Source organism: Squalius cephalus (genome assembly GCF_949319135.1).
Source record: "Squalius cephalus genome assembly, chromosome: 12".
Lineage (NCBI taxonomy): Eukaryota > Metazoa > Chordata > Actinopteri > Cypriniformes > Leuciscidae > Squalius > Squalius cephalus.
Window position 1 is genome coordinate 2,633,251 of NC_137133.1, and position 15,723 is coordinate 2,648,973.

At 39.9% G+C, this 15,723-nt stretch overlaps 2 protein-coding genes across 4 annotated transcripts in view; one reads left to right on the forward strand and one right to left on the reverse strand.

The window, feature by feature from the left end:
• LOC307168033 (snake venom 5'-nucleotidase-like) overlaps positions 1-15,723 on the reverse strand; it is a 475,297-nt gene that overhangs the window by 13,573 nt on the left and 446,001 nt on the right. The gene's annotated exons all lie outside the window — the stretch shown is intronic.
• pcmt (protein-L-isoaspartate (D-aspartate) O-methyltransferase) lies at positions 222-13,409 on the forward strand. Of its 2 annotated transcripts, none has more exons than XM_079887626.1 (8): positions 222-537; positions 3,341-3,445; positions 6,729-6,760; positions 6,854-6,958; positions 8,227-8,347; positions 9,196-9,281; positions 10,832-11,048; positions 13,321-13,409. In XM_079887626.1, exons 1-7 carry the CDS (start codon positions 372-374, stop codon positions 11,009-11,011), a joined length of 795 nt encoding a protein of 264 aa, XP_079743752.1. In that variant the 5' UTR covers positions 222-371; the 3' UTR covers positions 11,012-11,048; positions 13,321-13,409. The 2 variants fall into 2 exon arrangements, with proteins under 2 accessions (XP_079743752.1, XP_079743751.1); XM_079887625.1 differs by having other exon boundaries at positions 223-537; positions 10,832-11,001.

Here is a 15,723-nt window from a genome sequence, read left to right on the forward strand (position 1 = left end):
TTAGTGACGTATACGCAGAACTTCTGTATTATTTACTGATAAAATGTAAAAACTGAGAAGAAAGAAGACACTCCGCCTTATTAATCCCTTATGCCAATAGCTCTCATTGACATCATTCCACTATTAAGTTTAGAAATGTATTTCGATTTGCATTTAGAAAACGTGCCAAATCATTATCCCTTACGTCACCCTGATAATGCGCTCGTGCTGTCCTCCTGCTGGTATCGCAGAGCAGAGCGAATCTACCGCTATCTAGAGTCGCCAAGCCCGAAAATGCACACAAATGTGCTCATAATACGGCCGAAAACATGACCGTGCGGAATGAATGACGCAGCGGTGAGCCGTTAAGAGCGTTACGGGAGTAACGGGACATGTCTGGTGACGTATCGGTTCTGGAAGTGGTAACGGTCGTGGGAAGGGCGTTGTGCGCAGGCGCGGCGCTGACAGCCGCACTCTACCTGATCCGCAGAGTGTGTTCGGTAATGGCGTGGAAATCCGGAGGAGCGAGCCATGCGGAGCTCGTCAACAACCTCCGCAGTGAGTCCAACCCGTCTTGCGTGATCAAAAGAGCAATTAAGCAGTCATGCTCGCCGTTACGCTTAGTAACGGGGTTTGTTTACTTCAGTGCGCTGAGGGAAAGTGCGTTGCTGTGTGAACTAGCATTGCGTTGCATCTGAGGGGAAAGTGCGCTGTGCGTGTGAGGATAGCATGGGATGACTTCATCTCACCGTTGTTCGTGCGTGTGTGTGCTGTTATTTCAGACAATCACACGACAGCTGTTTAAAACTTACGATGTGCTTCATTGCTCTTCATTTTGTTAGCTAGCTGCTAGCAGTCTAATATGTGTTCGTCACTCAGCAAACCACATGCAAATCGTCAGCTCTGTTTATATAATGGCTGTGGTAAATGTGTTATGCCTCATTCCGATTCATATTTTGCAACAAAGATATCTTTGTGGGTTTACTTCACATAGTTGCACCCTTTGGCGTTTATCTCTTGAATCTAGAATTTACTCGTTCCTGCAGGTATATGTAGTTTGTATACAATAAGAAAGCAAGAAACAGTTATTGTACACTTGTTTCGTCGTTTAATGCTCGCATGTGCAGTTTTTAATAGAGGAGTCGTTCAGTGGGCGTGGCACACCACGTGTCACTGTATGATGACGTCACCCAGTTTAGTACTTTGAGCTTTAATATTAATGCTGCGTTTATTATTTATTATGTAATGTTTAGTTCTCCTGAAATCAAAAATATGATTTTGTTTTATAAATGTATACTTTTGGCTCAATCTCTGTGATTGAATGCATCTAATCCATGCATTTAATTAGTATTTTTTAACTAATCTCACAGTTGAACATTGGCCAGAGACACTAATAATACTCAGTTGGCATGTAACCCGTCCTCCTGAACTCCTGGCTTTATCCTGAGGTCAAGTGTGCTATATTTAGTGGTGCTTGCTAATTCAGGTATCACTGTTACTATCGTTGATACTTAGGGTTTGCGATTTGAACAAACTCCTAGTCCTGAGAATTAAACTTGTGACTTGTCCTGCCAATGGAAGTCGATTGTTTCTCTCACCATTATGTGCTGGAACATGTTTAATTCTTGGTTGCACCGTGCAGTTTGTGCAATTTATTAAGGTCACTTGGATTAAAAAGGTAATCAAGTAGGTACGAACGGTACTAAGAACAGCAAAAAACAGTTTACGGTTCTACTTCCCCTTTAGCCTTAAATATATCATTTTCACCCCCATTGGACTTTTCCCAATAGTTAGCCTGGCACAACTACATTTTGTCTCTGAAAAAAGTTATTTAAGTTAAATAAATATATATTAAAGTCTCAGAACTTCCGTCTGTGAGTGTAAATGTGTAGTATTTACTATATTAAAATAGGCACAGACTGTTATTAATAGAAAGTTTTGAATACCGGCGTAGGATTGCTGGCATGCCGCAAGGTTTTGTTGCTCCAGTATTTCCGATACCGCAAATTAGTGACTGACTGAGATCAGATCAGGAACACAAAAGGAGATATTTTGAAGAATGTTGTTCACACAATCACCAAGTGTTGTGAAGCTGCAAATGAGTCCCATTGGAAATCTCTTGAAAAAAGCTTGTACATTATACATGCACAATTAAACTGGTATAAACTAGGGGTGGGGGAAAAAATCGATACTGCATAGTATCGCGATATTTTCTGTGGCAATACTGTATCGATACACGGGCGCCAAGTATCGATCTTTTATTATTTAAATTACACATGAGAAAACACGCAGCATATTCATTCAGCTGCATTTCCTTTCCCTGCTCTCCCTCCGTCTCTCTGTCACTCACGCGTCTCTCTCACAAGCAATTTTTTGTCTCGCCAAAGTCTTATTTGATCGGTGAGTGTTGTACATGACTGCTGCGCTTGCGATAATGCGCATATTACTGAAAGAACGAGCAGAGAGAGCCCCGGTCGCGCGCGCGCGCACCCTCGCCGTCTTCAAACTGTCTTGCTCTCTCTCGCTCCCTCGCGCATATTAATCAAAATCAATTGAGAATTGACTCGATGGTAAAAGATCGGAAGACCGAAGTTTCACGTGCAGCATTCGGGTATTTTTCCCCTGAATTACTGCTGGGTGTTGTGCAAAAAAAAAGAAGAAAAACTTTTACGTTGCCTTATCTTCTCTGAAAAGCGTTCCGCACATTCAGCTGACATGAAAAACACTTTCAATAAACAAAACAAAATCCAATGATGAAATGTTTTCTGTGTTGACAAATCTTGTGCGATGTCCTGACTGCCGGGATAATCACACGCGTTGTACAAGTCCGCTAATGACACGTCCGTTTCGCGAACTACTCCTTTGAACCGATTCAACCAAAACAATCTTTTAGTTTAGACTGTTTGCGGTAAATGCAGTTGGGTTGTCGAGTTCAAAACTCTAAATAAGATATGAATCAAATAAACTTAACTTACTATAAACAATGTTATGTCATTGTTTTACTCTTACACTGAATGTTTGGATTTTGTGAAGGTGTGAATCATTTTTGATTAATATTTAGCCTAATATAATAAAGTTCTGTGTAACAGATTATTAACGCAGATTATTAACGGAGATTATTAAAATTGATGTGACATGAACAAAGATGTTGACAGTTTTCCTTTGCGGACATAATTCGAAGTTGGAAAAAGGTAATAAATCGCAATATATTGCAGAATATCGCAATATGTTTAAAATCGCAATAATATCGTATCGTGACCCTAAGTATCGGGATAATATCGTATCGTGGTGCCTCTGGTGATTCCCACCCCTAGTATAAACCTACATAACCTATATGAATGTGTTTGTGTTTTTTGTCCAGAGAATGGGATCATTAAATCGGACCGTGTGTATGAAGTTATGTTGGCCACAGACCGTGCTCATTTCTCCAGATGTAATCCATATATGGACTCGCCACAATCTATAGGTAAGTTCCAGTCCAGACAGAGTTATCATTTTGTTGACACCATGTTATCTACAGCTGTATTGCTCTGATTAAAGTCTACACTTCTAGCGCCCAATGTGGCCAAAGTGCATTCAGACTCATTTTCCATTGATGAAACTCCCGGTTTCTGTTTTTGCTGCTACGCACAGCTAATTCAGCCAGTTAATTTTCTCTGTCTGTCTGAAATAAAGGGCCTGTTTACACACTACATGTGTTTTTTCTGATTGGATAGCTACTGTATCTGGGGCCGTATTCACAAAGCATTTTATCTAGAGTTCTTCTAAATAGCAGTTAATGTTCTTAGGGAAAAGTTTTCTCTTAAAACCTATTCACAAAGCTGCTGAGACCTACCCTTGGAAAACCCAGACAAACTTCCGGCAAATTTAGATTTGCTCTGCAAGTAGTCTGGCAAAGAGCCCATTCAAGCCCATTTCTAATCCGTCGAAATCACGGCACCAATCAGAAACGTTGAGGCGGCTTTACACAATGACGATCGCTCTGATTGGTTTTAGGTCTATCCAATTGCGCCCAGAGACATTTGAGCGACGTCCGTTGGTGACGCCCCTTTGGAAATGAGTTATTAATGAAGCTTTGCCAGACCATAACTCAGTTACTACTGAGAATGGTCTGGTTTTAACCAGGCTAGCTGAGACCAACTTTACTATGGAATAGAGAGAAGTCGTCTTAAGCTAAGAGAAAGGGCGGGGTTGATCTCGTTGCTATGGATGATGTCATCACGGTTACTAAGGTGTCACAGCACATTTCGTATGTCGGAAGGCGGGGCTTCATTGAAAAACAGACTGGGGAGAGAGGAGCTGTAATAATGTCAAATATGTGAAAAATAATGAATTTTTTTGAACAATGAAGCCTGAAAACATATTCTAGTACACCCCAAAAACAGAATCAAGTCTTCGTAAAAGTGCATAATAGGTCCCCTTTAATAAAGATGATTGTGTGTTGACGTCTTCAAGCTGTTATAAATCAATGTGATGTCTGTCCCTTCAATTGTAGACACACTGAGTGAGTTTACATGCACGCTCTTAACCAAGCCCACAACGCACGTGATCATGTAAACGTGTTAACCCGTGTTCCTCTATCAAAGGAAGGTCATAAACACATAGACTGGCCCTTACTTCGATTTCGCCCAGCATGTAAACGCATTAACCTGCTTTCTGTCAGCTTATTGAAGTGCACGTGTGTGTGTGATGTGTGAGGCGTCCTTACTGTGGAAAATTTCTGTTTGAAATTTGGTCGGACCGACACACCAACTAACGTGTAGCCAATCAGCATTAGGGGGCGTATGACTGTGGAGAGAGAGCGAGCAAGAGGGAGATCTGAAGAAAGACTAGAAAGAGAGATGGCCGAGAGACATTACAAAAGAGAAAAGCTCAGAAGAAATCACTGGAAAATGAAGGGTTATGATCAGGAAAGAGCTTTAGGACCCGTGTTAATATTAGCAAAGCTTTCCAGCGCTGGAGAGAGAGAAGCAGGAAGGCCTGAAAACAAGTGAGAGTTGTGCAGGCTGACGACTGCTAGAGAACGCAGTGTTTACCGTTTAGTGTCCTTGTTAGTGCAGTCGCCTAGCATGTCAGCGATCAGGGTTCGAGACCGACTCGGAGCGAGGCGGATAGGATTGGAGGGGAGCTTTGGAGTAGGGATGGGACGGTATGAAAATTTTATATCACGATTGTAGTGACCAAAATTATCGTGATTATCAATATTATCACGGTTTTGTTAAAACGAGATGAAAGTGTTCAAAAAGAACTGATGCTCACACTGAAAACAGTTTTGAATATATGAACTTATGTGTGGGTGATGGTCACATAAGACGACTCGGCAGATTTGAAGTGTTTCCCCCCCATTGTAGTGACCATCCTCGATTAAAGGAGAACTTGGTAACTTTTTTTAACTTAATAAAACTGTCTAGAATGGCAGTCTTGGATGGTTAAACAACCTGTTCTGGTGATATTGGTGACTTTCCCCGCTCCCCCCAGCGTTCCCAGGCGGAAAACCAACCTTGCAACTTGGGGACTACCGTCCCGGCAAGATAGAAATTGGAAGTCTCGTGAGAAGCGAGAACGAGCGCGAAACACGAATCGCTTTACGGCAATTCGACATAAACACAAACGCATGTATGATGTATTACCAGATTACCCACCTCGGTAGACATAGCTCCACACGATACAGTTGGCTTGCTCCGATCAAAACAAACGCACATGAGCAGCGGTAGAGGGGGACGCAAGTGAGTTTTTTACGACCGTGTTGTGAAATATACACCCCCCCACAGCTGTAGGGGGAGCTTGTGGGGAAAACATGCGACAACAAAAGGAAAAATCAGCGAAGAAGTGACTAGAGTTCGCTAGAGTTGCCGGGTTCTCCTTTAAGTTTCACTCAGGACTTTTGTTAAAGCCAAAATATGACCACACCTCAGATTTGGTCCTCTTAAAAGGCTGAAAAATCTCCCGAGCACGGTCACTGTCTTCCGCCATTCCTTCTCGAATAAAAAAAAAAAAAACGCTGCGCCTGCGATTGTTGATGGCTGGACAGGATTTACAGTGAGTTATTAAAATCACGATAATCAAACACGGTTTTAATGATAATTACATTTTAAACGATAATACTAACCGTCAGTACATTTTATCGTGGTTTATAGTGAAACCGGTAATTGTCCCATCCCTACTTTGGAGGCGGAGCAATGAAGAGAGGGGCGTGTTTGATTGGGTTTATTTCAAATATCAACAATGTTCAGCAATGACTTTGGGAAATATCATACTGCACCTTTAAGTGCGTCCAGACAGAGCGAGAGTGTTGCAGTAAGGGAGGAGGAGATGTATCGCATACTCACTCTTTCTTGATCACACTCTTTCCTTGAAATCTCGTGCTGAAGCAGAAGTAGAAGCGTTACAGTCAGAATGCTGCATCTGAAACTGCATGAGAGGATAATATATATATATATACTCTTCTCCAGTCTTTAATGCTTTATTTAACTTCACAACCGACATAACAAATGAAATACTCAGAGTCAGATACGCAAATTATTACGTTGTGACGTCACCACGGGGAAATAACCTGATTTATTGATACAGTGTTGTGTCGGGTTATTGATTTGCAGTTTGCATGTATACCCTGACGACAGGTCGATTCAATAAGCTGATGTACGTCGTCAGAGTACTGGTGTGCATGTGAACGTGCTCAGTGTTAGTCTGGTGATTCTGCTGATGTGTTTTCTTTTTGGCATGAAGGTCTGTTTTGTAATTTCGTACAGGTTACCAAGCAACAATCAGTGCACCTCATATGGTAAGTTAAACTGCTGTTGTGAGTTCTCATGATCTGTGATAGCCGTGGTTGGCCTGTTTGAGGCGCTGACGACCCCTCATCTGTGTGCTGCAGCACGCATACGCCCTCGAGCTCCTCCACGATCACCTGTATGAGGGAGCGAAGGCTCTGGATGTGGGATCCGGCTCGGGAATCCTGTCCGTCTGCTTCGCCAGAATGGTGAGTCACTTCACTTCCTATTGCAAACATGGGATTGCTTAGGATTTTCACTTTTTCTGTTAAAGTAATTGTAATGGAATAGAATTCAAACAATCATAGCATATAAATGATCTTTCTACATTAGAACAGTTAAACAGTGTGTGTGTGTGTGTGTGTGTGTGTGGTACAGAGGACCAAACCTGCAGAAAGAAATCAACACACGGAGAGACTTAAAATTATTCTGTTTTCAGATAATTAAGTTCTGAGCTATGAGTTCTTCTTAATGACGACTTAAAAAGTACAATTATATATTATTGCATTCTTTATGCTTTCATTTATTTATTCATGTTGGTTTTAGTCCTTTTTATTTTCCATTTTACTTTCATTTTGCTATATTTATTATTACAAGTACATACAAATAAATATAAATGCATACAAATAAATACATATTTGTGTATGTAGTTCCTGAACCATGTTTTTGTTTTTTCTACACGTGATACAATAGCAAAAACATAACAAAATGATGGAGGGTTGCAGAGTCAGAGTTACTCTTTTGGCGTAAGTCGACTTTTGTTGGCCGTCTGCCGGAAGATAGTTATTTTAGTCGATAAAGCTTTAAATGTGAATATTTTTCACTTTTATGCACTTTGATAGACTCCAAAAAATACCCACACTCTCATTATAAAGCTTGGAAGAGCCAGTACATTTTTTAATATAACTCTGATTGTATTCGTCTGGAAGAATAAAGTCATAAACACCTAGGATGGTTTGAGGGTGAGTAAATCATGGGCTAATTTTCATTTTTGGGTGAACTATCCCTTTAACTTGTTTAATAACACAGCGATCAAAGTTACAGGCGCCGTTGCTGAAGCCACAATCGCTGCACCCTGGCCAATTCTCTCTGGATTTGCTTCACGGAGTAAACGCTTGATAAAGCTTGTACTGTACCTCGCTGCTTGTCCACTTGTTGGAATGCCTCTCCATATTTAGTGGTATAAAATTAGCCTGAGTAACTAACAGCTACAACAGGTTTGCATATGGACGCTGGTGACTCTTCTTTTTTGGGTTTGTTCATCATGTATGTCTGTCTAGACCTATTTTTTAGTAGTTCCTTTAAAGTTCCTGCAGTGGGAAAGGGATTCATGTAAAAATGAATCAATGTAATAATTCTGCTATTAGATATGGATGAATATTGTGTATGTATTTCATGCCTACATGTATTTACTTCGGGCAGTTTGGAGACCCGTAGTGTGTGTGCATTACAGCGGATGTGTTGTGGTGTGTTACAGGTCGGGCCGACGGGGAAGGTGATTGGCATTGATCATATAAAGGAGCTGGTGGAGGATTCAGAGACTAATGTAAAGAAGGACGACCCTAGTTTGATCACTTCAGGGAGAATCAGACTCCTCGGTTTGTCCACATCTTTGGTCTCTCAACTGTTTTACATCATGTTCTTTATAATGTGTATGTTTTAGATATGCAGAAAAATGTAATTTTTTATTGATTGGCCAACAGTTTTCTTTTTTCTGTTTAAGTTCATTTAATATTATAACCTAGTTTAAACATCAGAAAATTATATGCCTGGTTTCACAGACAGGGCTTAGATTAAGCCAGGATTAGGCCTTAGTTCAATTAGGACACTTAAGTAGCTTTTATAAACGTGCATTAGAAACAAAAAACATTACTGGTGTGCATCTCGAGACAAAACAATGGAACTGACATATTTTAAGATTGTCAGTGCAAGTTGCTTTCAGTTAAACAGCTCAAACATGCTTTTTAGTCTGAGACTAGACTTAAGCCTACAGCTGCGACTGTACGTGTACTGAACTGATCAAACACTGGGCTTTTTGTATGTAGACGTGAATGAATACATGTATTGGCAGACCAGAGAAAAAACAACCACTGCACAGATATGAATGTATTCTGGAAATAAGACCAAAAAAATACTCCCAATTTCCATTTGGACAAAATGAGACCAAACGTTTGTCTGAAAGTTCGAAATTTTACTGAGAAATTAAAATAATACTTGTAGCTAGGAAAGAAATTAATCACTTTTTTATTAACTTTTTCATAAATCCATTTCTCAGATTTTCTCTCATAGTCAATGCAATTGCCAAAAAAGTGTGGGACTAGTTATTTATTTTTGTCATTTAGCAGTGTTATATTCAGAGGGAGGCAGTGCACTATAGGGACAGAACAGAACCGTTATCAGCTGTGGTGTTGTGTAATAGTGTGTGTGTGTGTGTGTGTGTGTGCAGTTGGAGATGGAAGAATGGGCCTTCCAGAAGAAGCACCTTATGACGCCATACATGTCGGAGCCGCAGCTCCCACAGTGCCACAAGCAGTACGTTTCCTTTGAATCACAAACACACTTTAATACCAAGACATTGTTGCACCTTAAGCAGGAACTTTAAAGGAATAAATCACCCAGATATTAAAATTCTGTCATCATTTATTCTCCCTGCATCTGAGACATGTTCTGGATTTTTCTATCTTTGGAACACAATTTTATTTACAAAACTTACACTTCCAAAAATATTTTCGTTTGTGTTCCCCAGAAAAAAAGGATGTTATACAGGTTTGGAGAATTATTATCAAGCTGAATAATTAGTGTTCATTTTTGGGTGAACTATCCCTTTAAGGTCTAGCGTATGCCAACAATGTTCTAAACGCGAGTTTATTTCTGTTTGAAGTCAGTGGGTTTCTGTCTTGATCTGTGTAGTAGAATTTAAGGAAAACACATCCATGTCGTTATTCCACCCCGAAAAATAAAAAAAAGAAAGACATTATATTTTGCATCAAGGAAATAAAGCCTTGTTTAGGACCTTGAAGATTTTCGGCTTTTTGATTTTCTTTTTTTATTTTCATGGCAATTAAGCACGTATTTCCACAAAATGTCCATTTTGTAACACCTCCAGACATTTGAATTTTTTGTAATTCCCATTTGTGGAGGGTTGAATGAGGACACAAACCAAACTGATTTGCAGTGCACCTCGAAGTTCTGTGCTCAAGGGTTGATGAAGTGATGTGCAGAAAAAGGGTCTGTGGCTTTCCAGTGCTGATCGGTCAATCCTCACTTGAATCTGGAGAAGCAGAGACTGAGAGAACATGCTATATTAGCATTTGCTGCAGTGGAGAACCAGCTCACCCTTTCTTTCTTATGCTCTGCTTAGGCTACGTTTACACGTGGCCGGTTATTTTCATAAACGGACATTTCACCCTCTCCGTTTTCAGAAAAGTGTTCGTTTACACAAACCCGTGTATATGCCGTCAAGAGCATGCCAAACCTGTAGGTGGCAGTGTAACGAGAAGCTCAAGCCCATGTTAGCCAATCAGAATCACGAAAATATAGGTCGCACCTTTGACGCAGTGCAAGTTCTGTCACATACTGTGATGTCGACTGCCTAAAACTCAGTTTTTCTCAGTTTACATGCAAACATGCAAACAGAGTTTTCCAAAATCTCCACTCTGGCCGGAGTTTTTAGAAAGAATCGTTTTCAGAGGCGAATTCTCCGTTTGTGTGTAAACGAGGGCCACAACCGAAGGGAAATATCTCCGTTTTTCAAAATAACCATGTACGTGTAAACGGGGCCTTATATTCTCTCTTCTTAATGAAGCACAGGTGTGGGCGATCATGTGGGCGAAAATTCAGCTTTGCATCACAGGAATAAATTATATTATAAGTATATTCAAATAGAAAACTATTATTTTAGTATATTGTTTTTTTCTGTATTTTTGATCAAATAAATGCAGCCTTGATAAGCATTCTTTCAAAAATATAAAAAAATCGTAATGTTTCCAAACTTTTGACCTGTACTGTATATTTCTTATGATTTTAGGGTGAAGTATGACATGTTCTTGAGAGGGCTGTGTGTGTGTGTGTGTGTGTTGCAGTTGTTGGACCAGCTGAAGCCAGGCGGGCGTCTGATCCTGCCCGTCGGCCCCGCAGGAGGGAACCAGATGCTGGAGCAGTACGACAAGCTGGAGGATGGCAGTACCAAAATGAAGCCACTGATGGGCGTGATCTACGTGCCTTTAACAGACAAAGAAAAGCAGTGGTCAAGGTGGAAGTGACTTCTGTCCTCTGTCCCCTCTCTCTTCTAGGGCACAGGTGAAGCGTGTGGTCCGGGGCAGCAGACAGAGCGTTTGCCGCTTGACCTCTGTCTTGCTGCTCCATACCATGATGAACAGCTGCACAGTTTTCTTTCTTTTCTTTACTTTAACCCTCCAGCCTGATTTGACCTTAAACCATATTATAATGTTTTAAATCACTGCAGGAATGGGCTTGAGTTTGTTTTTTTCCCCCTCAAAAATGCTTTCTGAATGATGAGACGTGAAAGCATGAACAACTCAAAACCTGTTTAGACTTGGCGTTACGGCTTTGTTCACTCTGGTGGCTCAAATCCATTTTTTTAAAAAGCAGATCAGACTCAAATCTGGTGAGGGTTTTGTAGTATGAACAGCAAAATACACAGTGAAATCTTTCATTAAATATAGTATTGGCAGCTTTAACCCAACCATGACATCAATTAAAACTCAATGCCTCGAAAGTCATTCCTGAAATCAGTTCGATTTTAACTGAATTGATTATAGTGTTGTTACAATTTGAGAGGATAGTTATTGACCCTAGATCAATAGCTAATTTAGCCTTCAAATTTCCACCCTGTTAGACAACTGCCATTGTGACGTGTGTCCTGTCTAATCTACAGTAGAAGTGAATGAGTAAAATAATGCATCCTTTGTTACATGATGCAAATGCAGTGGAAAAATGCATCCGAACTGACCATTTCAGGCATCGTGTTGTCGCCTACATCATTATCATAGCGACCAATATAGATTAGGGCTGTCACTTTTGTGAAAAAATCCTGTTCGATTTTTGAGACATAAGAGTTCATTGAATCGATTGTAAAATCGATTTTCCATGTCTAAAGACGTTTCCATTTTAAACGCCAAATATGGGCAAATCCACGGACAACTAACAGGCATTAGGACGAACGTAAAGAGGGCGCGCCGCGCTTGAGACGCACAAGTCAGCATATTCCTGATGATTTATTGGCGTGAAGTTTCATGCACAATGACAAACAGGAGTGCAACATTCTCGAAAAACAATAATCAGAGTGGACTGCCATAACATCAGTGAGAAACATCACTGCCGGCTTCAACATGGCTGAGTTTACCATTAGAGATGACAAACAAAGGCGATTGCAGACCATAGCCCGAATCTGCATCTGTGTGCATGTCTGAATACCGACAGAATTCACAGTTTTGTAGTAAAAAGAGACACATTATGCAGAAGTATAATTTGCTGTTATGTGTGTGTGTGTGTGTGTCAGAGCCTGCAGTCGTGACAAGCTGGACGCGCTCCGAGAAAAGGCCGTTAAAATCGATTCCCTATTTTCGTTTTCGAAACTTGTGTTGGTTGGTCCGATCGATTGTGCAATCGATTTTCGAATGTAAAGTGACAGCCCTAATATAGATACACCATACATGTACAAGTGCACTGTCTGAATCCTATAGAGTGATGCAGGTGTGACGCCACTTTCTAACCACCCTCGACAAAAACCCAATAGGATATTCCCATAGGCTTTTGGATTATCGCTAAAAACAAGCTCTGTGTTCAACTGAAGTTTATGATACTTGCACGTTTTGTCCATCAAGATAATTATCATGGATGAACACAACTTTTATGAATTTTGAAGCCTAAATGCAGTCGCCAGAAGCTAAAGGTAGGCTATAAACTACACCACGGTCTCACGAATTCAACATCACCATCACTAAGCTTCCGACAACTCTTTCAGTTTTAATCTGAAAGCATGTTTCCAGACCGCTGGAGTTAGAGTAGTTTGCATATCGATGGACTGAGTTTACATGTTCAGTGTGATGATGTTTAATCTCCTCGACAGCCTCTAGTCCCATTTAGACACTTGTTAGCAACCGCCTTTTTCAAGACACGTAACGGCTTCAGAAAATCACGAGTGGGGTAATACTGATGTATTTTATGTTGTAGAATAAAACGTGATAGTGTCTTGAGCTTGTGTTCACCACAGACCTTATTTCAGCCATTTAAACAAAACCCATTGGCTTCGGGATGGACCCGGAAGTGCTAAAATGCAACTCGCTTCAGCGTTTCGGCCTACAAAGTCATGCCTGCACCACTCTGCCATCAGAGGCGAAGTGCAGACTATCAGTCCTAAAGATCGGATTTGAAAAACTAATTGCTTGTAGTTTGAACACAGCCTATACTTTGATATCTTCAAGATTGCTGAAACACATTTTTGCATGAGTTGTGTGTATACAGTATGCACATATAAGTGGTGATGTTTTGTGTATCTTTGATGTCCATAGTAACTTTATTTTCTCTGTTCTTTTGTTTTTTTTTATAGGGATGAACTTTGAAAGGATGACCTGGCAATACTCATCACACTACACGCGCACACACACACACACACACACACACACACACACACACACACATCCAAATGGACTTCACTGAGGAGAGCATTTATAAATGCTCAATTTCCATAACCTTTACAGTCTGACGGTCATGAAAGATGGATGTATTGATCAGATTCTTTTATTTAAAAAGGAAAAAAAGTGGAATTGGGCTTGTGCTGAGATTTTCATGCCTGCAGTTTGAGAATTGCGTGAATGCAGATTTTTTTTGTTAGTTTTTCTTTTTGATTCTTGTGATGACTTCAGTATTACATCTCAGCGTATTGTAAACACAACACAGGGTTGGCCGTTGTGCTGAATCCAGCCTGTTATTAAAACATAATTCACTGCTATATAATGTGCAATTCACTCTACAAATCCATTTCAATAGTAGCGGCTTATGTTTTCAGCTGAAGCATGTGCTGTCCAGGCAGAATAAACCGCTGGATAACTCTGTCTAAAGATGCTAAGAGTCGAGCGATGAGCCACGAGAGGCCATGTTAGAAGGATTTTACCACGGTTATGGGATGTTCTGTGGTCTGACACGAAGCAAACCTCTTTAAGCGTGGGCAAATCAGTGTAACACAGTCTCGATTGGCTTAGTGTGGGATAATGTGCAGTCAGCTGGGCATTATAGCAGAATAAACCAGAACGATAATTCCTAGACGCTTACCAAATAAATAAATGGACGTAAAAGTTGAAATTATTTTAATTTGTGTGAAGAAAGTGCAGAATATGAGAAACTGGTTGTCTGGATCAATTATTCACTTTAGCGTCATTACTAAAACATGTTCAAATCACCGAGTGCTGCCATTATTCAATCACAATCAGGTATTCCAGACAACAGAATGTGCAAATTGTGTTTATAGAGGCAGCAGCAATATTGTAAAAGACACCAATGTTCAATAAATAGCTACATTTATGAATAATTATAACAATGTAAAAAGAATAGCAACTTCTGGCTGGTAATTTAGTCCATTAGCTATGACTTTAAGCTGTTTACGGTTGCACAGCAACATTAATATCGACCGGTCAGCGTTCAGGTGTGCGTTCATGGGAATTTTGCAGTGTGTGTTTTAATGGGCATTTGTAAAAAATATTCTAATCAGACTTTACAGTCTGAACTAGTTTACACGTATAAGTTAAAATTTTAGAAATCAACTTCATAATGCAAAGGGGTAGTTCACCCGAAATAACTATTTTGTCTTGATTTATTTTCTGTTCTGTGAAACAATAAGGAGATGCTTTTCCACATGCTGGAAGAGGGTGATGTTTTATACTGTTAAAGGGACAGTTCACCCAAAAATGAAAATTCTGTCATCATTTACTCTTCCTCAAGTTGTTCCAAACCTGTGTGATCAACACCAGGGGAGTAAATGATGACAGAATTATCATTTCTGGGTGAACTGTCCCTTTAAGCTTTTAAAAGTTTGTGTTAAATTCAAGATTGCAGCCTTAAGTCATACCAAATTTGATGTTGTTGAACCCAAACAACACTGATTCTCTCATGCTCTTGGCAAGTGTGATAAACGTGATACTCGAGAGTCTTCGGAAGACTTGGATTATAGTGCATGACTTGTATGGGTTGCTTTTGTGGTACTTTTTCAGGGTTTCTGCAGGTTTTATGAAGGTACATTTAAGACCACGTAGAGGTTCTCTAAATGAAAAACTCAATGCGTTCTGTTAGCAACACTCCAGAGTTTGAAAATACAACTTCCAGAAGATATCCATCACTTTTTAATTCGTTTTACAAAGCAAAAATAGCTTGAATCGCTCTTCTCCCAGCCACTAGAATATATAAATATGTTACTGTACCTTCTGATCACACGGCACTAAAGGGATGCTCTTCATCAGCATAATTGTCTTGTTTTCCAGAACAAAATAAGATTCTTAAATCAAGATACATTTACTGGAGTTTGATAATGACAAAAAAAAAAATTAATTGATCAAAATGAAGTGAGTTTATGATTAAAACAAGAACAAATATCTGCCAATCAAAGGGATATTTCATAACTCATTGAGAAATATTTGTTCTTGTTTTAAGAATAAACATTTTACATTTGCATCTCGAGTAATTGTATCAAAGATGTTTAGATATTTATATTGGAAAACAGGACAGAGGAAGATATTTAGTTTTTGCAATGCATGCAACATTTAATGCCATGACCTTTTAGCTCTAATTTAAGGCCTGCTTTTGTGTGTGTACGGGTGAATTAAGGCCCGCAGAAACCCTGTTTTTTGTCCTTTGAGCTTGCCAGCAATAATCACTGTATGGAAAATCACCGGACGCTTGAACATTCTGCCTAACATCTCATTGTGAATTTCACAGAAGCAAGGAAATCAGCAGGTTTGGT